Source organism: Odontesthes bonariensis, chromosome 1 (assembly GCF_027942865.1).
Source record: "Odontesthes bonariensis isolate fOdoBon6 chromosome 1, fOdoBon6.hap1, whole genome shotgun sequence".
Lineage (NCBI taxonomy): Eukaryota > Metazoa > Chordata > Actinopteri > Atheriniformes > Atherinopsidae > Odontesthes > Odontesthes bonariensis.
In genome coordinates this window covers 40,709,419-40,734,846 of record NC_134506.1, presented here as the reverse complement: position 1 = coordinate 40,734,846, position 25,428 = coordinate 40,709,419, and the positions used below count along the sequence as shown (strand labels likewise).

Genomic DNA, 25,428 nt, shown 5'->3' with positions numbered 1-25,428 from the left:
TCTCTGTCTAATCAGAGATTACCCCCCCTCAGCTTGTCTGATTCAGCGTTTTACATACGATTACTGAGAAAGATGGATCACACAAGTAGCACAAAGATGCCAGTCGTATTCCTCTATATGTCATCTAAATGGATTTTTAAAATAAATCCTTAACTATAGATATTTTGGGCTTTTGTGCCTTTAATGGATAGGAAAGTTCAGAGAGACAGGAAGCAGGGGGCAGAGAGAGGGGGAACGACACGCAGCACAGGGCCGTCCGATGCTGGACTTAAACCGGGTTTTTATTTTGGCTTTTATTATTGTAAAAGTCTGTTGCTCACAGGCTTTTATTTTGTAAAAGTCTGCTGCTGTCTGCTGTGGAACCGGAAAAGAAAGTAATCGGCGGATCCACCAAACATGGAGAAGGGTACGGAACTTTTACTCGGCCATTTTCATTTTAAAGTTCTTCCAGACGGCGGAGTCGACAGAACCAAAGTCATCTGTAAACACTGCCAAGTTGAATTGTCTTCTCAGCGTAGTAGTTCCAGTCTAAAATATCACTTAAAGGCAAAACACACAACTGATAGCAGCAAGTCATTCAAGGAAACAGACAGTGGAGCGAGGCTTCTACATAAAAACTACAGAAAGATGCTGATGTTAAAAGTGTGTTTGCACAACAAATGTTATGGCACTTTCATTCATATGGCAGCACATTTAAAATAAAACTAAATGCTAAAAGCTATACACTACTTTTGGATTCATTTTTGGATTTTGCATCGTGATTAATCAGGGAAATCATGTGATTAATTAGATTAAACATTTGAATCGTTGCCCAGCCCTAGTATTTTCACTCAGTCCACTTCCCTGACATCGTTTCTTCTACCAGGATGTGTTGGAGGGCAGTAATCTACGCAACCCACTTCAGGAGCTCCACCAGATGATCATGACTCCTATCAAGGCTTTCGGTGGGGGTGAGGAGTCCTCCCTGCAGCGCCCCCTGCTGAGCCCAGAGAGCAAGAGCGCCGCGCCTGGCTCCCACCTCAGTGGGGGAAGTGGAGGGGAGGCCGAGTCTGGCACAAGTGTCCTCGCTGAGGGGGATCTGCCTGGTCAGTTCACGCGCGTCATGGGCAAAGGTGAGTTGCATGCAACAGCATTCTGGTGAGGTTGCTTTCATAGAGCAGGAGAAGTCTTACTTTCCATCTTTACCCCCCTCTGTCCCCAGTTTGCACCCAGCTACTGGTATCCCGGTCAGATGAGGATAACATCAGCTCCTACCTGCAGCTCATCGACAAATGCCTTATCCATGAGGTAGCCGCTCCCTTGATGTTTAGGTCTCCTGTTGATATCAATCTTCTGAAAGTTACTTGTCAGCTAGTTTTATCATTTATTTTTCTTAAAATGTAATGTATTTGAATAAGAACTAATGAAGAACGTTTCATTCTTTGTGGACTCTTTTGTTATACAGTCACATGCTATGAGTTCCTGCACAGGTTATTATTACTAATGCATCTTTTTCCTAAATGTATAAGAAAGTTGGAGAATAAGATCAATAAGGATACGATTGACTCTTCATTCTGGCCACAAACGTCTGTTTTTTTAAACTTTAACACGTTGTATAAATGAGGGGCATCGTTGTGGGCCCCTTTATTTCATCCCTGAATTTGAACTTCCTGTTCTACCCTCCCCCTCCACTTGTCAGTCCTTCACTGAGACGCAGAAGAAGAGGCTGTTGTCATGGAAACAACAGGTCCAGAGGTTGTTCCGGTCCCTTCCGAGGAAAACTCTGCTCGACATAGCAGGGTACCGACAACAGAGGAGGTACGCTCGCTTTACACCGTAATGCCTGTTGATGTCATGAAATAATCCAGGTTATAAAGGAAACTACAAATCAGAGATAAATCGTGTTCGACAGAGATTTGAATTAAGGTGATTATTATCATTGTTATCACGTTAATTAGATATTTAATCTAAGATTTGAATAAAGTAGTTTATTTCGACAGGTTAAGATTGTTTTTTGTTTGTTTGTTTTTAGTAATGCTTATATTTAAGCCTGTCCTGTTGAACAAAATTAAACTACCCATCAACCTATATTTTTACAAATACTAAAGTAAGAAGAAAAGTAATAGTAAAAAGACAAAAAACAGAATTGTATCCAATAAAGTAAAAAAAAATAGAAGAATAATGACACAAAATCATAAAATAAACACAAAATCCTTCACAAATTATAAATACTTGTAGCCCTCAAAAATTGCTTTAGAAACCACCCTTTTGAAAACCAAAAATGTACTACAATTTCTTACATTTATCATTTATATTAGCATCATTCCATAATGAAATCTCCTTTTCATTTCTTTTTTGGCCTTTGGTACAGTAAATTTGCAACATGTCTCTTAAATTACACTTTGTTTCTTGAGGTGAGAAAAACCTTTATATGCTGACTGGGAGTAACTTTGATTTAGCTCTATACATTATTTGCATTATTTTGTAATATACCAGATCAAATCAAATCAAATTTATTTGTATAGCACATTTCATGTACAAACAGTTCAAAGTGCTTTACATAAAATAAAAGCATTGCAGCAGGGAGTGCAAGAAGCATTAAAAATACATAAAATAATATAAAGAGAAACAAATAAAATCATTTAAATGAATTTAAAATCAGGCAACAGTCTAGATAAGTTAAAAGATATTTCATGCATAGACAAATGAGAAAAGAAATGTTTTTAACCTGGATCATTGAACTTCATAACATGTGATTTCATAAACAGTGGGGGAGTATGTGCATAGTAATCAACCTTATTAATAATCCGTATTGGCTCGTTTCTGTAGGAGAACTATTGCGTTAACAGTTGTTTTATATGTCGAGCCCCAGACTTCCACACAGTATGATGTGTACGGAAGTACAAGTGAGCAGTAAGTAATATGTAAGGCCTTTTAAGTTAATATGTTTCTTGATTTGAACAGAATTGCTATTGTCTTCGAAATCTCTCCTTTGATATAATTAACATGTGGTTTTCCATGTTAATTTATGGTCAATAACCCCCCCTAATGAATTTATCTCTGTCACTCTTTCAATTTCAGCATCACACATTTTTAATTTCATGTCCTTGTCAAATTCTTTTCGATGTCCAAAGACCATAAATTTGACAATCTATTAACATCGAACCAGGTTTTGAGGAAGGGCTGTTTATTTTTAAGATAGAGGGTTTTTGTTTAATTTAGCTCAGTTATTCTCTGCTGTTCTTTTCGCCTCAACAGTCGAATGCACATCTTTTGTTTTTTTTTTGTTTTTTTATCGTACCATCAGTTTTTAGGAATTCAGCCTGTTCCTGCCTTTAATTGAAAACTCTTTGTGTTGCCCTGCTGCAGCCGCTTCGGTCAGTCAAACTCTCTCCCCACCACCGGGTGCGTTGGAGGCAGCGTGTCAGCCAGGAGGAGCCACCACCAGTTCCAAATGCCCTCCAGGAGCTTGCCGGGTGCCAGGCTTGGTCTGCTGGGCAGCGGGGGGCTGCTCGGACCAACACCTCGCAGCTCCAGTAGCACACCCACAGGTCCCAAGCAGGGGAGACATGTAAGTCAAAGAAAAGGAAAAGTTCAACATCAAGGAGAGACATTTGAATGCTGTGTAATAAGCAAGGTTTTTCCCATAATTCCTGGGTGGGACTGTGGATGCTAATTAATTAGCTGTGTCTGCAAAAAAAAAAAAAACTAAAAACATACGGTTTTGGTTTTACAGTTGCCATTTTGTGGAGGTTTTCATCCAGCTCGGTTCCTTGGTCATGATCAAGTTTATTGTGTTACTGCTTCATCTGTTCCCATTGGTGTGTTTGTACAGAGGAACGGTTTGAAATGGGGGTTAAGAACACATTCCAGGATGTTTACAATAAACCTGGGCAGCAGAATTCCTGCTTCGGCCTGTATTCCACCTAAAATAGACTTTTTTTTATTCCATGACAAAGAAACGCAGGGGTGAGGAAGACGAGCCGTAGTGGTGTGCGGCGAATGAAGTGAGGTGAATGGAACTCATAGGCAGGTCACCCCACATACCAGAGGCTCTGCGTCAGCGCCGAACACTGAAACAGGAGGAGCTGTGGAGCTGTTTCAGGCCCATCCTGGCACACTTTGGTCTGGGCTGACCCAGCTCAGTGGAAACCTTTTCCCTCCCCCTCCTCTTTCCCTCCCCCTTCTCCGCATCCCCTACAATGGGAGGAAATACCTCAGTTCCTCCTCATCACACTGGAGCTTCTTTTTGGAGGCCCGTGGAGTGGGATGTGTAAGGAGAGGAAAGGGAGGGAAAATATGTGAGTCATAGCTTGGGAGACGTAAGCTGTGGTGTTGCAGGAGGAGGGGCAACAAGAGAGAGAGTGGTTGTGTTTATGTGAGTGTGTGTAAATATATATGAGGGAGAGAAAGAGAGCCAGTCAGAGGCAGTGAGAACAGTGCACAGGCATTTCCTGTTTTTCCCTGGCCTGCGGCGCTGGAGGGCCGCTAGGGGGGAGAGGGGTAAGAGATAGAGGTGAGGGGAGGGCCATGTGGTGGTGGCGCTGGGGGTTTAATGGGCAGGTTAGAGTGAGGAATTCATGCGGTGAGCGTCTTAGACTGTCATTAGGTGTGGGCCAGACGTAGAAAGCACTGTGGGGGATAAAAACGTTGAAGAAGCTGCGGTCTGCTCGTTTCAAGCCTGCACATTCATGTACGATCAGTGAAACGCAGCGGTGTGTGGAACGAGTAATAAAGTAAGGGCGAGATCGCTGTGGTGGAATGCTCAGAGGAGAGCCGTGTGGCCCAAACGGGATCTCAAATGGAGCTGGGATCCAGTTTCTGATCCAGTACGTGATCCAGAATCTGATCCAGTACATGATCCAGTTTCTGATCCAGTTTCTGATCCAGAATCTGATCCAGTATCTGATCCAGAATCTGATCCAGTTTCTGATCCAGTACATGATCCAGTACATGATCCAGTATCTGATATCTGATCCAGTATCTGATCCCGAATCTGATCCCAAATCTGATCCCAAATCTGATCCAGTATCTGATCCCGAATCTGATCCCGAATCTGATCCCAAATCTGATCCCAAATCTGATCCAGTATCTGATCCCGAATCTGATCCCGAATCTGATCCCAAATCTGATCCAGTATCTGATCCCGTACCTGATCCCAAATCTGATCCAGAATCTGATCCCGTACCTGATCCAGAATCTGATCCAGTACCTGATCCAGAATCTGATCCCGTATCTGATCCAGTATCTGATCCAGTTTCTGATCCAGTACATGATCCAGTACATGATCCAGTATCTGATATCTGATCCAGTATCTGATCCCGAATCTGATCCCAAATCTGATCCCAAATCTGATCCAGTATCTGATCCCGAATCTGATCCCAAATCTGATCCAGTATCTGATCCCGTACCTGATCCCAAATCTGATCCAGAATCTGATCCCGTACCTGATCCAGAATCTGATCCAGTACCTGATCCAGAATCTGATCCAGTACCTGATCCAGAATTTGATCCAGTACCTGATCCAGAATCTGATCCAGTACCTGATCCAGAATCTAATCCCGAACCTGATCCAGAATCTGATCCAGTACCTGATCCAGAATCTGATCCCAAATCTGATCCAGTATCTGATCCCGTACCTGATCCAGTACCTGATCCAATATCTGATCCTGTATCTGATCCCGTATCTGCATCAGGCCCCAAAACTGACCTAATTCACAGGGTGGATATCGGACCGATGTCGCCAATCTGTGTCCTGATCACAAATGGAGCCGGACTCCACAGTCTGCCTATTAAAGGTCGATGTTGTGATAAAGGTTTAAGCTTACTGACTAAATGTTGTCACAGAATCGGTTAATTTGTTACCTATCCATAAGGTCCCCGGCGGCGCACATTTTTAAATGCTACTGTGATCCACCTTGATTGGTTATCTGGGGAAATGGATTCACAAATGACTGATATGGCTGAATTATGCATTTCTTAACTAAAGCATGCAGGGTGCTGTATGGTGGTGTGTACACACCGATCAGCCGTAACATTATGACCACCCTAATACAGAGAGGGCTCACCTGAAGGCGTCCCAGAGTGTCTGGTACCAGGATCCGTTGGGCCCTGTGGGTTGTGGGCAGGGTCTTCGTGTATTTGGGCTTGCTTCCCATGGAGCCTATCAGAACCCATCAGATTGATATTTGGAGAGTTTAGAGGTCAGGGGAGCACCTGGGGCTCTTTGATGTGCTTTTTAGTCCTTCCTAAGCTGTTTTTGCAGGGCTCAGTGCTGTCCCCGTGTAGAAAGCTGCTCGTTGGGGGAGTGGTGCTGCCATACTGTGAGAAATGTTTAGCTAGGTGTGAGTCAAAGAATGCAGGTACTCCCAGCAGAACACTGAATTTGATCAAGATGAGACGTGTTGCTCACTTTACCTCTTAGTGGTTTAAACGTTATGGCCGATCGGTGCATCTATATATGAGGCGCTGATACAAGTTTGTCGTGTTGCCATGTGATGCAACAACGACTTTAATTCTGCATATCTCACACAGAACCTTCTCTCTGTTCAACGTCTGACAGCCTGAAGCCAAAATATCGCCACATAGCAGGCGTAGCGCTCTTTTTGGCCACCAGTTCCACATCCATCTTCACCTGGTCCTCGGTGCACGCTGGAAAGTCATGTGACCAATGCACGCCACATGTGCTGCTCCTCAAACTGAGAGGGACATGTGATCTTTTTAATACAACACAGATGGACACATAGATAAACAACAGATAAACACAGAGAGAATGACTTTTTGCGGTGACATAATTGCGCCTAGTAGCTGGTAGCCTCATTTGTTTCCAGACATACTCTGATTTATCAGTTTGGACATAATGTACAGGTGGAGGTGGAGCTTGCCTTCTACAGAGTTAGCAATCTACAAGCTACAGCATGTCCTTCATTTGGACCAATCTCTGTGTTAAAAAGAAGAAGAAAAAAAAGCGTTATCTGTGTCAGGAAGACAATCCGAGGGGTGGAAGCGTTAACAGCTGAGGGGAAAACATTTGGAAGCAGTTTTTAAACGTTAAAATCCGACTATCCTCTGACAGAACCCTCGTGCACAGAACTGTTCAGAATATTTACATGGATGGATCGCTGAATGTTCCAAACAGCAGAACGTCTTTCTGTCTCCAGTTGTTTTATTTATTTATTTATTCTTTTAATTCTTGGGATTTATTTGTTTTGTTTCAGTTTTTCTCATAATCTGATACACAGCTCTACTGTCTAAGGAAAAGGTTGCTCCGTCTCCTGTTTATTTTATTTAACATTTTATTTAATTGTTTAAAGAAACCCAGATGTTGATGTCCCAACATACCATGTACATTTCTGCTACATCCCTCTGTTCTTTTTATTTTAATAAAAAAAAAGAAAAGAAAAAAAAGAACAGGCACAGATTTCTGTCATTAAACCATCTGTAGTTTTTAACCATAATGTTGACCCTTATCAGCAGTTAATCTAATGCTGTGGATGTGATTTTTTTTTTCTCAGGGTCCCTGGTTTGCCAACCCTGGAGGAAGCAACAGCATGCCCAGCCGGACCCACAGCTCCGTACAGAGGACCCGCTCCCTACCGGTTCACACCACGCCACAAACCATGGTCATGTTCCAACAAGCAGGTACGACACACGCTGGGAAAAAGATGCCGTCAGCATCTAAAAAACACATTTTTTACAGTTAACAAGTTCAAAAGTAATCAAAGTTACCATCTTTGAACAAGCGTAGCGCCATCCTGAGTGTGACATCATGCTGTTTGTAGTACAGGATGGGTTGATTAGACAGCCAATTGTGGGCCGATCTGGATTCCAAAGGCGGAAAAGAGAGGAAAACAATGGAGGATAAATTAATTATTTCAGTCTCCGGTTTCCCAGAGCTGTACGATACAAGTCTGTTTGTCTAAAGAGACAATAAAAAAAAAACATGATGCTCGAACTGGCTTTCATCCAGTCGGAAATAACGCTGGAACCAAACATCTTCGAAGCGGAGCTGCTGAATCAGCCGGTGAAATTCTCCGTGGAGACGCCGGTCTCTCAGGCCGTTATGGACCCAGATGGACTGACGGCAACGGGCGCTGCGTTTCCATCGCAAATATGCAGATGCGTCACAAAGAAGGCTGCTCAGAGTGCGTTCCACGGTGAAAGAGGGAACCGATGCATAGATGGATTATTATATATGCCTGCTGTTTGAAAGCCCCGCCCCTTCGGTCGCTGTGGACGCTCACTTTTGGTGTGCGGTGACTACAGGCGATTTTGTTGCTTTTGGTGTGAGCGCCCAGTTCAGGAATACCAGGGCAAGGGTGGAAACTATTGTTCTGCCCCAGGTTAGGGCACACAAAGAACAAGAACATTTTTATAGCACATTTAAAAACAAACGAAAGTTGACCAAAGTGCTTAATGCACAGCCAATAACAATGAATAAATAACTAAATAAATAAATATAATAAATAATAATAATAATAAATAAATAATAAATGTAAATAATAAATATATATATAACAATAACACACACGATCAAATCTAAAAAAAACAGTAAAGGTAGAATAAATAGAAATAAAAAGAATAAATAATGATACAAACTATCGGTTCAGGCGTCGATGACATTGGAGCTACAATTCAAAGATAAAAGGTAAACTCTTACAGGGGTGTTGGTGTTCAGATTAGATAGATAAGCGGCAGTCCCTTTAAAACTAAGTAATAGAATCTTAAAACTCAATCTGGAAATGAACGGGGAGCCAGTGAAGGGATGCCGGGGCCAGAATTATACGCTCCCGCTTTTTCAAATGAGGTAAAAGACGAGCTGCTGCAGTCTGAACTGATTTGTAAGTGATGCAAATGATTTGCAAATCTAACTCATAAATGCAGTGGACAGATGTTGTATAAGTGATCACTTTGATCAACTTTGAGACGCATAGATACTTATACTTTATATTTATACTGAATAATCGGATTTAGCTCCGGATACCATAACGCTGAGTCAGTGTTTGGGTCTCACTGTCATGTCAGTTAAAGGCTTTTGCTCATGCTTGTGTGACGGCCGTCTCGCAGTATTTGCTGGAGGATTTTGCACAAACGTGCGATTTCTCTGAAATCGTGCCAAGATTTGAGGTTTAAAAAAAAAAAAAAAAAAAAAGAAGGAAGTTTATTTTTTCATCAGGTTCTCATTCTAATAAATCCAGAGAGCAGTGACATGTTTGGGCTAGATGCTGACTCATGTGGATATCCACTCGGTAAATTACATGATTTCAGTCTTACTTTTGTGACTAGATACGGTATACGGTGAACTTCATGATGGTTACTTGGTAACCGTCGGTTGGTTGTTTAAAACTCATTCAAATGACTAAGATCATGTGCGTGTGCGTAAGTGTGCCATGATGCTAAAATATCCAGTTTGTCTTTCTGAATTTTGAGAAATGGCTAAAATTCTATTGAGGTTCTGAGCCTGTTGATCGCCATCTAGGCCCAGCAGTGAAATCATCACAGATCCAATGATTTTGGTTGGATTTTTCCAATTTTTTCTGTGGAATGAGTATACTGTTTGGTGATCATAATGGCATGTTGACTGATGTAATAATTTGGGTGAATAATTGATTGCCAATGAAGTAAAGATGAAAATATTGGAAAAAAGTGAAAAAACGCCTGATTTCTTTGCATTAAATTGAGCCAAAATCATGTAGGAATGTATTTTAAGAGTTATAATTTAATTGGATGTTGTCTCCACATGTGTTCTGTGCATCTGGAATGCATTTATTGACAGCTTACCCAACCCACTGAGGATTTGTGGAAAATTGTAATTTTCCAACATTTTCTATCAAAAAATGAAGGGTACATACACTAAAATGGCCACAATGGGTTTTTTTCTCGATGTTTCCGGCAGAGCAGACCCTCTGATTATTGCTTCTTAGAGTCAAAGTGAACATAAAAAACACAAATAAAAAGTATGGCAGACCATGTCAGGTGCAACCCATTTTATTGAGCTTTTGAGACTTTGGCTCCCCGACTATAAGCTCAAGCTAATGTTCCAGTTCGGAAATTTGGATATTGCTCTGATGAAGTTAAACTGAACTTGTTAAGTTCATATTGTACCTCACTGTATACGGCACACTTATGGTGCAATTATATAAAAAAGCCAGCCTTCAGAGATGGAAGGTGGCTTATAATGATGCATTAAGACTTTTGTTAAAGAAGCCCAGATGGAGCGGTGCCAGTGAACTGTTTGTGTCTGCGAATGTCAGCTCTTTGATGGATGTTTTAAGGAAGCTTGTGTATTGTTTGATTTGCCGGCTAAATGAGTCTAATAATAGAATTATCCTACTGTTGACTAACAAGATATATTGGAAATATTGGTATGATTGGCTCCTAAAAGATAAGCAGTGTTTTGTTTTTTTTTAGTTTTTTTTTATGAATGTTCTTTTTTATGTACTTTTATTATTGATTGCTTTTCTATGTGATCTGGACTACGAGTCTTTAATAAATCTATCATCATCATTAGACTAGACAATCAGAAAGCAGTACCTTAAACGCTTACTGTTAATGTGATCCTGTTTCACCTTCGAGCCCAATTTGGATGGAAGCTCCCACTGATGTGTGGCTCATTCTGATGGCGCTTTGCGTGCGTCTTGTTTCCCCCCCACATCGGAAAAGGAACAGGAGCTTCCAGGCTCCCTGGGACCAAACAGTCGCAGGGGCTCCTTGCAGGTCATAGGGACTTGTGACCACCCGGAGGGACAGCATACCAGCAGGTGGTAGACCAGTCAAAATCACTTCCTGTAATGGATCACAGATTCTTATGAATTATGGTCCTTATATATAGAAGACCAGGTGTTGGATGGAATATGATAAAATGTAAGAAGACTGTGGGTGAGCAGGTTATTGTAAAATCTCCCACTCTGAGTCCTTACATACCTGGGTCACAGTAACCATGGGTGCCCGGCAGAGTGACCTACAGTGGCCTCTTTGGCTGGCCTGGTCCCACAGGAACCGTGGACAGTAATAGGACAAAGCCGACTTCCTCTGCCCCGTCAGAAACGTTCTCCTTTTAGAATGAAGAGGAAAAACAGATTTTCAAATAAAGCAGCAGAGAGGAGGGAAGTAAAGCTGGAGGGAGGATAGAGACTATGTGAGAGAGGAAGAGATGGAGGCAGGGAGGGAGGAAAGCGTGAGGAGTCTCACAATGAGGCTCTTTGTGCAGCGAGGACGGGGCTCCCTGGCCCGCTCTCCTTCCCTTCCCTTCCTTCTCTCCCTGACTCACTTTCTTTCTTTGCTTTCCTGCCCCTCTTTTTCCTCCTTGCTCCCATTCCTCCACTTCTGCCATCCCCTCCCCTATGCCCCTTGTTTTTGACAACTCTGCAGAGTCATGCACACATAACAGTCTCCCTCAAGAGTGGCTGTCGCTGGGCCTCGGCCAGGGTAACAGATTTGAAAGGCCAGACATCCTCCAATTCCATTCCTCCAGCCCCCAGTGTCCCAGCGTCCCTGTGTACATATGTGTGATCTCCCCTCCTCTCTGCCAACAGATGGATAAAGGGCCTTATTAACCGATACACGGACTTATTTCTTCATCTTCTGTGATTGTGTGCATGCTTTCCCCCACAAGCATGTTTGTGTTGTGCCAAGTGTGCATACAGGGGGTGGAGTGCTGTGTGGGCAGTGGGAGGGAGGGAGGGAGGGAGGGGATGGTGGGATTTGGCACCTATAAATAGCCCGGTGTGGACTAGTGGACCTAACTCAGCTTGTGTCTCTGGCCACAAGGGATTTTCACTGCCCGGCCTGTGTTGAAGACGCAGCTAGGGACTAAACGGTTCACAGAGGTTGCTAGGCTGCACCGTGGCTTAAATACACAACCCACTTTCACCACTCAACACACACATACCCCCCCTCCCCCCCTCCATGTCCCAATGCAGCCCTCCACTAAACAGGCTCCACCCTGCTCACAGTTGAGGCCAAGAGAGTCAAGGGCAACTAGCACCTGAGAGTTGAAACAGGAGACGGGGCAGCTTCAGGTCATAAAGTTCAACATTTGTGATGTGTGTTAGGGCTGCAACTAACGACTATTTTAATAGTCGATCAGTCACCGACTATTGAAACGATTAGTCGACTAATCGGATAATTATTCATTTTTTTCTTAAATTTAGCATGAAGTTGCTTTAATTATGTGGCAAATGATAATAAACACAAGAAAGATGGGTACGTCAAAGAAAAATGCATCTTTTATTCAACTTTGCAAAAATAAAAACGTATTGGCTTGAATGTTACTTGAATCTTACCGAGGCGAGTCAGACTGCCCGACGTGTTTTCTCTTTAAATGTTCGTGCTGCCGTCTGCTTTGCAAACCTTGCAAGTAATCTTTTTATTCGCCGTATCCAGGCTAAAATGCTCCCAAACTTTAGAAGTTTTGGTACGCGTAGCTAACATGTTGGACGCCGCCATTTCTGTACGTTACCGCTCGACAGAGACGCTATTGTGCGTGTGCGACTCTTGGCAGCGATTATAACTAAGTGAGATGCCTCACTCTGTTGGAAAAACAACGTATAGTCGACAATGGAATTCATTCTCGACTATTTCTATTATCGTTTTTTAGCCCTAATGTGTATCCATAGATAAGAGTTTGTTTAAAGTCTTCTATAATTCAACAGATTTACTTTGAAACAACACGTGCAACATCAGCGCTGACTGATCATGTTACAACACCCCCCAAAGGCCAAACTGAAGGGGTTGAATTTAAAGTTAGACGAGGTATTGACTAATTGGAAAGAAGGAGTGACTGAAATGGCTGAACGATTACTAAGTTAGTTACCACTCGACTTCCTGTTGACTTGATGTCAACTAATCCCTTTTTTCTCCAACCAGCTGCACAGATACATCTTCATCTATTACTCTTAAAAGATACTACTTTGTTTACACAATCAAAAGAAAAAGTAACTTGATTTCCACCTTTCGGCTCACCTGTGTCTTTTTGGATGGTAGCCGTGCATCACTGAGTGGTTTCTCATGTGTATTTATGTAAATAATTGATTAGATCTGATCTGTAATTGTCTTATTGCAGAGCATCGGGCTGCTGAAGGAAAGAACATCGATTAGGATTATAATCTTAATCCCAAAGCCACCTTTTAACACACACGTCACTACATTATCCCTGGTTTATCCTTTAGTCAAATGTGATATCAACTCTGAAAATGTATTGATTTACACATATGGGCGTTTGTTTGTTGTCCCCTAAAGAAAGTCAAGGCCCCAGTTTGTGCCTGTTTGAACAGATTCTGTTCCCATAACAAGTTACACCAAGAATGCAGCCGTGCATTCATTGTTTTGATGTTCAGTGAGTCATAATCTGATTATTTAGCGAACACTGACCGAGTGGCACCTTCGCCTCCTCTGGATTTTGCAGCTGATCTGAATTAATTTCCTTTTTTTGCACAGTCAGCTTGCTTAATCTTGACTTATTCATTAAAAGAGCCGCATCAGCGTTTAATTAAATTGAAATCTGAGCTGAACTCGTTCAACTCATTTCAGTGTTTTACCGTCCGTACTTTCTGCAGCGCGGAGGTGTTTGTTTTAAATCATCGATGTTGTGTTTTTTTTTTCAGATCTTCAGTTACCAGTGACCGAGCCGGACATCAACAATCGCCTTGAGTCTCTGTGTCTGAGCATGACAGAACACGCATTGGGAGGTACGTTTTTCACCCTGAATATCAAAACATTCAGTAAAAAAACGCAAGATTCAGTTTTTCTTTAGATTAAATGTGGCTGGAGAACATTTCAGACCTCCTTCTTGTCAGGAAGATTGTGATGAAGGTGTGACGATACGTCCAAGTCAGACCACCGCAGAGAGAAGTCTGACTGAATGAATGTGAACTCAGGCCTGTTCTGAATCACACAGAAATGATCCAATAAGACTATGTTGTAGGTTAAAAGCAGACTGATAACATCAGTGAATTCTGCTCTCCTTTCCTCTCCTCGTTGAATAAATTACTCCTTCTGCTGCCAAGTAACACCTCAAGATGTGACTTGACATATTCTGGGAATTTCTGCCAACAATTTTCATTCTTTTGGTCGTCTCAGACTGTCTCAAGAGCTGAAGTGTGAGAAGCTCTTTCAGTAACATTTAATATCCATGATGACGAAGCGAGTTTGGTTGCTATGACACTGATGGGTTTTGATTGGCAGATGGGTGTATAAGAGCTCTAAGACGCATGATTCTTGACCCACCAATAAGTCCAGACTTGTTGGAACCCAGAAGAGGTTTTTTCCAGACGTTTGGTTTGGTTGGTTCAGTCTGGCCAAGCAGAAAGTTGAGGTGAGATCAGTTTCAGAAGGAACCAGGGGAGATTTACATCATCAAATTCAACCCAGTTACCATTCCCATCTGCACCAACACACCTGATCACATAAGAAATCTGATCATTTTAAAGCATTTTCAGTTTTTTAGGCGGAAATACCTACGAGAGAACATATCAGCTACTTGGTTTGTGTGAAAATGATGAGAATAGAGAACCGTGGTGAACTTGATGAGTCAGTTGGTGACATACATTATGCAGCATGTTCCTAAATGCAGTGAGTTTCATTCAGGGTTTATGTTTATTCCAGTTCCTCATCACCAGAGGGGCGTAGAGCAGCCAAAAATTGTACTCGAGTAAAAGTACTGTTACTTCAGAATAATATTATTTACCTTTATTTAACCAGGCAAGCAATTAAGAACAAAAATTCTTATTTTCAATAGCAGCCTGAACGAGCAGAGGCTCGATAAAGGGAAGGGGGAGGAGGAGCTAACAGTTAAAAGAATAGGGTTATATAAAATACACAACAAAAGAAATCAATAAAGATAATAAAATAAATAAATACAGTACAAAACAAAATACAGACAAACAGTAAACAGTATGGCAGGAGGGCATATTAACAAGTGCAGGAATCAACTGTGGCTTGGAGCAGGTTTGTTTTGAAGACAGAGATTGGGGTGAGGACAGACAGTTTCAGGGTGCGTTGAAGTGCGTTCCAGTCGTATGCTGCAGCAAAACGGAAGGCACTACGTCCAAAGACAGTCCGGGCTTTGGGAATAGATAAATTGAGGAAGGCATTGGATCTTAAGTTACGGGCAGGCTGGGAAATGTGCAGAAGGGACGAGAGGTAGCGAGGTGTAATGCCAAGAATGGATTTGTAGATGAGAATAAACCAGTGGTGAAGCCGTCTGGTGTGAAGTGATGTCCAATCAACCAACTTATATAAGTCGCAGTGGTGAGTTGTGAATGGAGCTCCAGTGCCAAAACGGATGGCAGAGTGATGGAGGGGGTCCAGTTTGCTAAGAGTGGAGTGGGAAGCTGCTCTATAGATGGTGTCGAGGATGGGCAGAATGGTCATTTTTACAAGTTTGTGTTTGGCTGCACGGGTGAATGAGGCCTTGTTTCTGTAAAGGAAGCTCAGGCGAGCTTTGACTTTAGACTGTAGGTGCTTGATGTGGGTGGTGAAAGAGAAGGAGGAGTCCAATCAGAGGCCAAGGTATTTATAAGAGGACACAAACTCCAGCTCAGAGCCGCCAGCACAGAGGATTTTTGGGGCAGAAGGGGAAGTGTGTTTCCGGTTGAAGATAATGCATTTGGTTTTTGTGGTATTGAGGAGAAGGTGGAGACTATGGAAATATGACTCAAGTAAAAGTAAAAAGTAGTCATCCAAATAATTACTTGAGTAAGAGTAAAGAAGTGCTCGGTGATAAAACTACTGAAGTACTGAGTAACTGTTGAGTAACGTCTGATTTATTTGTTAACACAAGCATTCAATCAGACAGACAAAAATACTAAATAATCATCTTTAGGCAAATTAGAGTTCATCCAATTGATGAAATAAATTAAAAATTAATTAATTAAGTACAAAATAGCTTAAATTAAAATAATCCAGTTAAATTCAAGAACTTCAATAAAAAATAAAAGAGACTTAGGAAATGTTTAAAACATATGTAACCCATATGTAACCTAAAAAACAAACATTCACCTATCCATGGGGGGAAAATGAATTTAGGAAACTTAGCGCTACATGTTTCCTAAAGTTAGATGTTGAGTTTCTGCTGAAATGTCCGTTTGTTTTGGTTGACACAGAAGACACATAATGTAGCTGCTGTTTCTCACTCTTTGTAAGGTAAACATGCTTTCAGTATGAGGCCTCGTCTGCGTCTTCATTTCCCACCGTTGGTTCTGACATTTTTCATCTGTTTCTTTGTTTGTTTGCTACGACTGCTAATGCTAAAGCTAACCCGTCCCGCCGCTGAGATCGAGTATGGTCACGTGACCAGACTGCACGGCTGCGTCTGATTGGTGAAACACAGTCAGGTGGTAGAGCCTTTGGCGGAAGTCTCTCTCTCTGTCAGAATAAAACATTAAAATGAGGCGTACGCGGGGGGATAAAAATAATGAGGCGTAGAATACCAAAGAGGTAAGAAGAAAAGTAACCAGCTCATTGTAGCCTAATGTAGCGGAGTAAGAGGACAGTTTCTGCTGCACACATCTACTCAAGTAACAGTAAAAAGTATAGTGATTTAAAACTACTCCTAGAAGTATAATGTTTTCAAAAACTTACTCAAGTAAATGTAACTCGTTACTACCCACCTCTGCTCATCCCAGAAGTCGGCTGTGTCTAAAACAATGTCTCGCTCTCCATCGGAGTTGTGCCACCTTCCTTGTCTCTCCAACCCAAACATCCAGCTGGCGGAGCTGAACCCCAGAAACCATGGAAACTGAACCCAAGCGAGACAAAGAAAATGACCCAAAACACAATGTTTCACGGACGAAGGGAAAAGGATGTTGACATGTTGGTCGGCAGGTGCTTCTGGCCTGATGTCAGCTGCTGTCTTTGTTAGAGGGTGAACTGCTAAAAATGATGATTAGAATGACAAATATAAGAAGAGAGACGAGTTAAAGTTTCTCAGAGGATTTCAGCCCTTGATTCAGTGATAACATACTTTAACAGTATTTAAATGACTAAAAACACCAATAATTGATTTATACTCAGAATGAGGCCAAGTCTGAATTGATCAACTTGGATAATTCTTCAATATAACTGCATAAAAAGAAGAAGAAGAGTCTTTTTTTCCCTGTGGGTTAGGATTAGGGTTGTTCACTCTGTCAGGAGCCGTGTTTGAATGGATGTAGATGTTATCAACCTCAGCTTTGGTAGAGAGGATGTGCGGCGGCGTCTCTCCTCTGCCTCGCCGCTCTGTCTGCGTCACCACGGAGGCTTTTATTTTTGTGGAAATAAAACGTCCACCAGTGCGTAGCTCGGTAAAATTTCCCTCCGCGGCCACACCAGAGGCAACAGCTGTCAGACGGTTGTTTTTCTCCGAAAGGCTCTATCAGTATTTTGACAGATGTGCTCTTCTCACCATGACAGTGTGGGCCCTGGGCCCCTCGCTGTGCACCAGATCAGCACAGCTACGAGCCTTCGGTTCATGGCACACGAGAGCAGCCATGTTTGATCCCAAATAAGAAGGAAGAATGAAAAACCTACTTTTCTTTTAATACCCAGTAGTATGAGGACACTTTTATCTTATTCGATTTAGTTGTATTTTATTGCTTTCACTGTTCTTCTATTGTTTTTGTTTGTTTTTACTTATTCCTCTCTTTATTTATTACCTGCTGTAAAGCACTTTGGTACATCGTAATGATTGTTTGTAAAGGGCTGTATAAATAAAATACATTTACTTAAGAACTCAAAGCATGCCGTCAGGCTCTCACAGTTACACACTCAGCTCGGCGTCATCTGACACATCTGTTTTATTGAACCGATGATTTTATCTTAAAATACTTCAAATCTCTCTCTGCACCTGATTACTCGTATTCATTGTCAGAGTCGCAGCTGGAGTCTTTCCCAGCATGCACTGGGTGACAGATAGGGAAACGAGAAGGGTTAGTTTTTTGGAGCCCGAGGCCTCGTGACCACCTTTTTTTACTGTTTGATTCCACATCCAAAACAGTATGTGGAAGATTGGACTGAAGACAAGTTTCGGTGCAATCTGTTGGTTTCCTTAGCCAGGAAATTGTTTTTGAATTGGCTCTATATGAATGAATTGGATTATTTTATAAATAATTATGATTACAATTAATTGAGATGACATTTGTTGTATTTGGCGCAATATAAATAAGAATTAATTGAATTGAATCCACTCACTGTGTCTGTGGATGGAGATCAGAGTTGAACGCTGATCTTTCTCTTCTCTCTTCAGATGGTGCCGACCGCACATCTACAATATGAAGCTGGTGCCTGAGTGAGAGCAGCAGGACGCCGCAGGTTCACGAGGCTCTCTCACGCCAAGCCAGCTGAAGGTCACCAGTCCTCCCGTCCCCCTCCCTGTAGCCGTTGGTAGAGCTCAACCAAAGGACCGGGCGGGATCCAAGAAACACAAGCAGGCCGCTCATCAAACAGCTAACACAAGCCATCACGTTGGCACCTTCCATCGGGTTTGGAAAAACCACACTTCCTGCAGTCACCTGCGTCTGAGTGCGGAGAGATAAAAGCATCGAGCGCGGCTGGACGGAGGAGGAACAGCGCCCCCTCTGGGGAGACCGGAGGCATTACTACTATCTAGCCAGGAGGGAGAACCTGGGCCCGTGGATCAGGACTCGGTGAGACGCTTCCTGGCCCCCCTCTCTTCCACCGCAGCTCGTGGCATCTTTCACATCGATAACATTACCTCAGACCCCAAGAAAAGACCAGACGAGCGGAGCCACAAGGATTCAGAGGGACATTTGGGATTTCCTGGACTGATTGCAGTGCAGACGGAGCGTCCGGCACAGAAGAGAGCTCGGGAGGGGGGGGGCAAAAGATATCCTCTATTATTGTATGTATTTAATGTTTACATAACGATGCTACTTTCAGAGGGTACAGAAACATGTTAAACGCAGGTATGTCTGGTGTAATATTCTGCAGAGCCTCGACCGTATCTGCACGTTTTTTTTTACGTCCCACAAGTAGCCGTCACACTAGTTTACAGTTAACGTGCTCACTCTTTACTTTTAGCTGCCAACAGGAAAACACGAGTAGCTTGAACGTCTGTAAGTCGAGAGAAGGAGAGGCGGAAGTAGAGCGGATGTGTGGAGAAGAGCGAGAGGAGCGAGATGGTGTGGAGGACAGGCGCAGAAAGTGGGAGAGGAAGGAGTCGGGCTGAAGTGATACTGAGAAAGGAAGCGGATGTTTTAAGGAAAGACATCAGAGGCCGGACCTCTGAAGATGACGGAGGATGATGATGTCATGTCTGATCTGTCGGTGTGAGTGAGACCGGAGCAGGGAGTCAGTTTGGCACCACTCTATCACATATTGTTCATCACTAACTTGTACTGTATGAACTCTTTGCATCCAAAGCCTTTGCAGGCGTTAGCATTTTTAAAAGGTATGTTTTTGGAAAACTTAAATGGGAGATCGGTAAATCAGTGGCATCTTCAGATGCCCGGTTGAGTTACTTTGAGCTGTGCGGTCTGTCTTCATTGGAGGAGAGGAAGTTTGTGAAATACAGAGAAGAAGCGGGAGGAAACGGAACAGGGGACTCGGGTTTCCCGCTCAGACGGCGTCGCTGAGAGGACGAAATATTAGAGAAAACGCACACCGTCAATCCATGAAGGGTAGCTTTTCCCCGAGATTGTCTCGTTAGCGCTGACCTCCACCTGCTGGCCACATGCAGTCATTGCGGGGCAGACTCTGAAGCCGGAAAATCATAAATGAGGAACACTTGGGAAGTTCTCACAGATTTCCGGCGCATCTGGGTCTTCTGTAGGTTCTGTCAGCGCAGAATTTATCTTCTTTCTTCTGAGTTCTGAATCTCACGGTTATTCTGTGTCTTAATATTTATCCTTGGTTGCTTTTTGTCTGGAATACAGACTTATTGAAGTTTATACTGAAATAAGCTGGTTAGGTTACAGGTTACAGGTACCTGAGTTCTGCTTTCAGCTGAGCACCTGAACCGTCGCCGTTGGAGGGGGGGGGGGGGGCTCCGATTGTTTAGTTTCTTTATTATTATTATTATTATTATTTTTGCGACTCTGTAGTATTTCCTTTGTATTATGCACTTGATATGATAATGTGATACACTAAAATCCAAAATGTTCAAGGCTCAACCGCCAGTGCTGCCCTTTGGAGTGGAGTCAAACGGAGCGGACTGAAGGGACGAGGTTGGCAGCGGCGCCCGTGTGTCATTGAGCGGATGAAAGCGAACAGATGGCGGCGCTTCATCCAGCGGCAGAGACCAGAATACCAACATCTCTCCGTCACCGCATGCGATTCCTGTTTGTCTGAAGGTTGGAGGTGTCACACACGCGTTTTAAACGGCCGACTATAATGTGCACATTCTTTACCGACTTTTAAGCATTTCAAGCAGTTCCAAGCTTGAACGCGTCAGCGAGCGTTTTCTACGTCCTTCTGGACAAAAATAATCACACAAGTCGTGTTTTTTTCCAACACAGAAACTCAAATATGTTGCAGATGGATTTATTTAATCGGTTAATTGTTCCCCATCTTTTTCAAAGGATCTGTAACTGAATGTTTGCTTGTGTTGAGATTTCAGTCCCAGAATCTCACTTTGAAACCTTGGATCCATCTTAGATCTCTTCCAGATGAGTTCAGCGTCTTTGACACGCGTCGGTTCTGCTCCGGAGGTTTAAAAACTCCGGCCGGACGCTTCGGACTCCTGCTTTAGGTGCGCGTTTCCTGCTCTGAGTCGGCCTGATTCCACCAAAGCACGAATGTGACGTGGAGTCGAGTTGATTCATCCCGGACGGTCGAACCGACGCTCGCTCCTCGGGATCGCGTCGTATTCTTTCAGCGTCACTGCCGCATGCATCAGAACTTAAAGTAGAAACAGTTATTTATTCTTTTTTTCATAGTTTTTTTTGCAGAGATGATACTGATCATTTAGGTGTTTTATTATTTAAAGTACTAAATGTATTTACGTGTTATGGCTGGTGACCATACATCCATCTCAAATATTAACATAGTTATTGTTCCTTTTATTTTGTCGTTGCTCTTGTTGAACTCTAACTGTGTTTGTACGTGTCGTTGTCGTGTTGGGGCTTTTTCATTTGAAGCTTCGCTGTCGTGGCGCGGCCCAGACGAGAGTCGGTCCGAACCTGGTGCTGTGGACGCGTTTGGGAGAAGTCGGCATTATTCTGTAGTTTTCTCCTGAACAAATCCCACGAAAAAGAGCAGCTCGGCACCAGCGGGGAGGACGAGTCGAGTCCAAAATGAAGGAGCGGGTCGGTGCCGGTCCGGCTCTTCGTGGGATTTGTTTCTAACCGAATATAATCAAAGGGATCACAGAAACTGGTATTTCACTTTCACATCACTGTGCCATGTTTGACTCATAAAGATATTGGTTAAAAGTTCAGATCCGTTTCACATAAATACGCTTAATGTTCCTTTTTAATCACTTTTCGTGCAAATGCTGACTTTGATTTTCTGGGTTTTAGTGGGCGACGGTAAAGTTGCATGTATTCAGAGCCTAAAAACGGCACCGTTTCCGCCGGGCTGGGTTTTTTTTTCCTGCCGCACACCTGTGTGAGCAAAGAAAGTCGCCTGCGGCACGGCGGCGGAGGGCTCCACCTCTGAGCTCCACCTCCGCGCTCCGGGTCGTCTCTTCAAACCAAATGCGGATCAGCTCTGCGGGCGCGCGCGCGGCAGTATTAACAGTTAGATAACGCCTCGATATTCCAAAAATATTTAATGTACTTTAAGTCGAGACATGTACGCCGTTTTGTATCTTTTATTTTTGTCATAGATCCTGCAGTTTAGCCAGTTTGTATCGCAGTATGGGATGCCGAGACTTGTTGTTGTTGTTGTTGTTGTTGTTGTTTGTAAACGCAGCTGCATCCATTCTGCAACAGAGGTGTTACCGCTTGACTGTGCTCCTTTTACTTTATTTAGTTTTTATTTTATCAAAGAGCCGATGTCCTGTATTGACTGCAGGCTTACGTATATATTTGAGAAAAGAATATTGTATGTTTAATAATAAAAAAAGAGAAAAAAACGCCACAAAAAAAGGAGAAAATCGAGAGAAAAAAAAGAAAAGGAGAAAAATTGCAGCAACAACAAAAAAAAAAGTGTTATTTATATTTTAAAACTGCATGCACAAAGACTGGGAAGGTCACATTTAGAATAACAAATGGCAGTGCCTTTTTTATACTTGAGACATTGACCCCAAATGTAAAAAAAATGTTGTTTTTTTTGTTTTGTTTTTGTTTATTTTTCCTGAACGGATTTTCAGAAACGATGTGATGGGTCACGTTCGCTCTGCAGCCCCCGACGCCTTCGTGTGATCCACAGATTTTTCCTTTAATGCAGAAAGAAATCGATCATTTAGTTTTATTTACTTCCCAAATCATTTTGATGCTGGATTTGTGTCAGTATCCACAGAATGGATTGTTTTTTTTGTCCAAAAAAATGTTGTCTTCTGGAGTTTGTATGAAAAAATATATATATATGAAAATAAAGGATCATTGAATTAGCTTTAATTTGGTTAAATGTGTCACTTCATCTCAACAGAGCGGCAGCAACATCATTGAATGTTATGACTTTATCATCCGATTCATCCTCCACATGAACTGCAGTTTATTCAGGACGGAAACAAAGACTCATATCTTTCAGAGTTTCCTGCTTTACTCACGTTTATTTATCCCTAAAAACACCCATTTTCCTTTCTGCTCTGCTCCTTTGAGGCAGCATTTCTGCTTACAGTTCGTGATTGAAGCTGCTCTCAGTGTTACACACAGAACGAGAAGTTAGTTTGGACTCAGAGTTCAGTTTATCGGTGCAGAACCAGCTGCTTTTGGCCAAGTTGAAGTAAGTCTTGGATGTTTTGGATGTTTGCTCTTCCTAATTTATGCAGCTACACTTCCAGAAAGGAGCTGTTTAACGCCGTAAAACTTCTATGTGAACGTGAGCTCAGGGTTAGGGTTAGTAACCACTGCAGCCGTTACATTTTAATGCTGATGTAAAGATGAAAAATCAGTGTTTTAATGTAACTTACCAGAATCCTCTGATTTAACCCTAATCCCTGATAGGGGACATTTTTGTCCACTTGGGGTGTACTTTCTCCTCTAATTTCACACTGGAAATAGTGATACTCATCATATTTGGTCCAGTTGTGCATTTTTTTACTATTTTTTTTAAATTTCAAACACACATCATTTACAATGCAATTTTTCATTGTGTAGAAAAAAAACTCCTTAATTTCTGAAAAGGGACATTTTTGTTCCCTTTTAAAACGACCTAAAAACATCATATATTAATATTTTTTTTCCACTGTTTTTTCCATAAATCTTTTATTCCACTTCAGTTCTGATCATAACTACCAAGTTTTCAATTATTTAAAAAAAAATAACCCTTTAGATGCCAATTTGAACTTTTTAGCCCAAATTTTAAGCCTTTAGGTGCCGGTATTTCCAAAATATGGAATGCAAAGTGGAATTATTGAGTAGGGATAATTATGGTCTGGGATATGTCAATGATTAGCAACAACATTGATTTTTAGGGACTTTTGATTTTTTTTGTTATGCCTGATTTAAAAAAAAAAACAAAACCCCTTAATTTCTGAAAAGGGACATTTCTTCCACTTCAGTTCTGATCATAACCACCAAGTTTTCAATTATTTTCAAAAACTTAACCCTTTAAATACTATTAAGTTGTGTTTTAAATCAGTTATGAGGGTTAAAAGACATAAAAACGAAGTCCTCCTGTGTATTTGCCGTGAAAACACACAGCAGGACTTTGTTGTCATTTTGTATTTTCTTTCTGCAGTTCAAAAGAATTCAAACAGATTAAAAAACTTGTATTTCTGAACATCATCTCTCAAACTCTGAGTCCCTTTCATTCCTTTTTGAGTCCAGACAAAAACTCACGTTCTACTGTTTTCTGACAGTTTTAAGTGCAACCACAAGGGGGCGACAAAGTGTGGTTATCATTTTCGTTATTCCAGTTTTAACCTTAAAAGCTGTGATCTTTCACCAAATCTGGTCTGCTTAAACTACAGTTAAGACACTGGTGGCTTGTGGGAGGCATTTAAAAACCTTTTTATCATACTTAAAATCCAGAATAGGTAGAATAAGCCTCAGGATCACTGATCTTTAACTCAGCAGCACGTGTTTTCTGACAATGAAATGGAAAAAGAAATGTGAAGTGGGCCCAGAACAGCAGCAGGATATAGATGCCGCCTGAGACCCGCGGATCCGTCTGACACCTGAACGTTCTCGTTGTGGTTAAATAAAAAAAGCACCACTGTGATGTTACAAAACTCTGGTGAGTCATGCTGCTGTCAGACAGCCAGACCCGGACCAGCTCCACCTCTCTGCTGCCTCGCGCTGGGCCCCGGGCCAGATCAATCCTGTCACTGGGGCTAACTGTGGGGGCCCCACTGTGTCTGTTTCCACTTTAATCATCAACGTTTTTTTTTCCTTTCAGAGTTGCAAGCTTATTGCTTTCAGCTGCGGAGCTTCGACCATCCAGGTCGCGTTACCTTCTCGGTCAACAGATTTTCTGCTCCTCACAGACAAACGTCAGTAGTTCAGTTGTGCATTTAGTAGAAAATAGACAAGACGCTGTCTTTATATGTGACGCCGGAGGAAGTGTAAACTCGTTCTTTGCTGCTGGTTGCGAGCAGAGTTTGCAGCCCCAAAAAAACGACAATAACAGTGAGTCTGAACTTTAATTTTTAAGTTTATTCACCAGAAAGCTAAAGGATGAGCTGGAGCTCCTTAAAGGGATAGTTCGCCTCTTTTGACATGAAGCTGTATGACATCCCATATTAGCAATATCATTCATGAACATTTTCTTACCCCCTGCTGCGTCCTGTGAGCAGAGTTCCAGCCTCGTTTTGGTGTTGATGAAAGTAGTCCGCCTAGTTGGCTGGGGGCACAAAAATAAAGCGTCTTGCTTCAAAACAATATGCGTTCAACAGAGTAATACATTTGCATCACAAAATCGTTCTCCAGGAAAAAGTCAGACCTCACAATCGCTTGGTCCTATTTTCTCTCCCTTCATATCACTGTGTGCTGCCGCCTGCCGACACGCGCCTGTTACGGTTTTTACTGCTCGGTCTGCACTTCGGTCTGCACCGTCTACACAGCAGGCAGTGATACAACATGTGGCCCCAGCCAACTAGCCGGACTACCTTCATCAACACCAAAACGAGGCTGGAACTCGGCTCACAGGACGCAGCAGGGGGTAAGAAGATGTTCATAAATGATATTGCGAACTTTTAAAGGGCGAACTATCCCCGTAAACCAAATGTGGACCATACTCTGTTGGTTAATGACAAAGTTTGACCCCCTTTTACTTCCCTATATCTGTTACTTTCATTTTTTTATGATAAAATACTGCTTCCAGCCGCATTAAACACCTGTACGGCGTCGATATGTAAGCATCCCGTCAGCCGTGTGCTGCAAATAATGAACACGCAGGCGTTGCTCT

The 25,428-nt window shown here is 42.4% G+C and overlaps 1 protein-coding gene across 2 annotated transcripts in view; it reads left to right on the top strand.

Annotated features, from left to right (window-relative positions):
- Positions 1-22,461, top strand: part of samd4a (sterile alpha motif domain containing 4A) — a 67,123-nt gene extending 44,662 nt beyond the window's left edge. For both annotated transcript variants that reach the window (XM_075466898.1, XM_075466897.1), the window contains 7 exons: positions 866-1,112; positions 1,202-1,287; positions 1,679-1,797; positions 3,349-3,550; positions 7,494-7,620; positions 13,584-13,667; positions 18,203-22,461. In XM_075466898.1, the coding sequence (XP_075323013.1) occupies positions 866-1,112; positions 1,202-1,287; positions 1,679-1,797; positions 3,349-3,550; positions 7,494-7,620; positions 13,584-13,667; positions 18,203-18,231 (894 nt within the window). In that variant the 3' untranslated portion in view covers positions 18,232-22,461. The remainder of the gene's footprint in view (positions 1-865; positions 1,113-1,201; positions 1,288-1,678; positions 1,798-3,348; positions 3,551-7,493; positions 7,621-13,583; positions 13,668-18,202) is intronic.
- Positions 22,462-25,428: the final 2,967 nt, after the last annotated feature.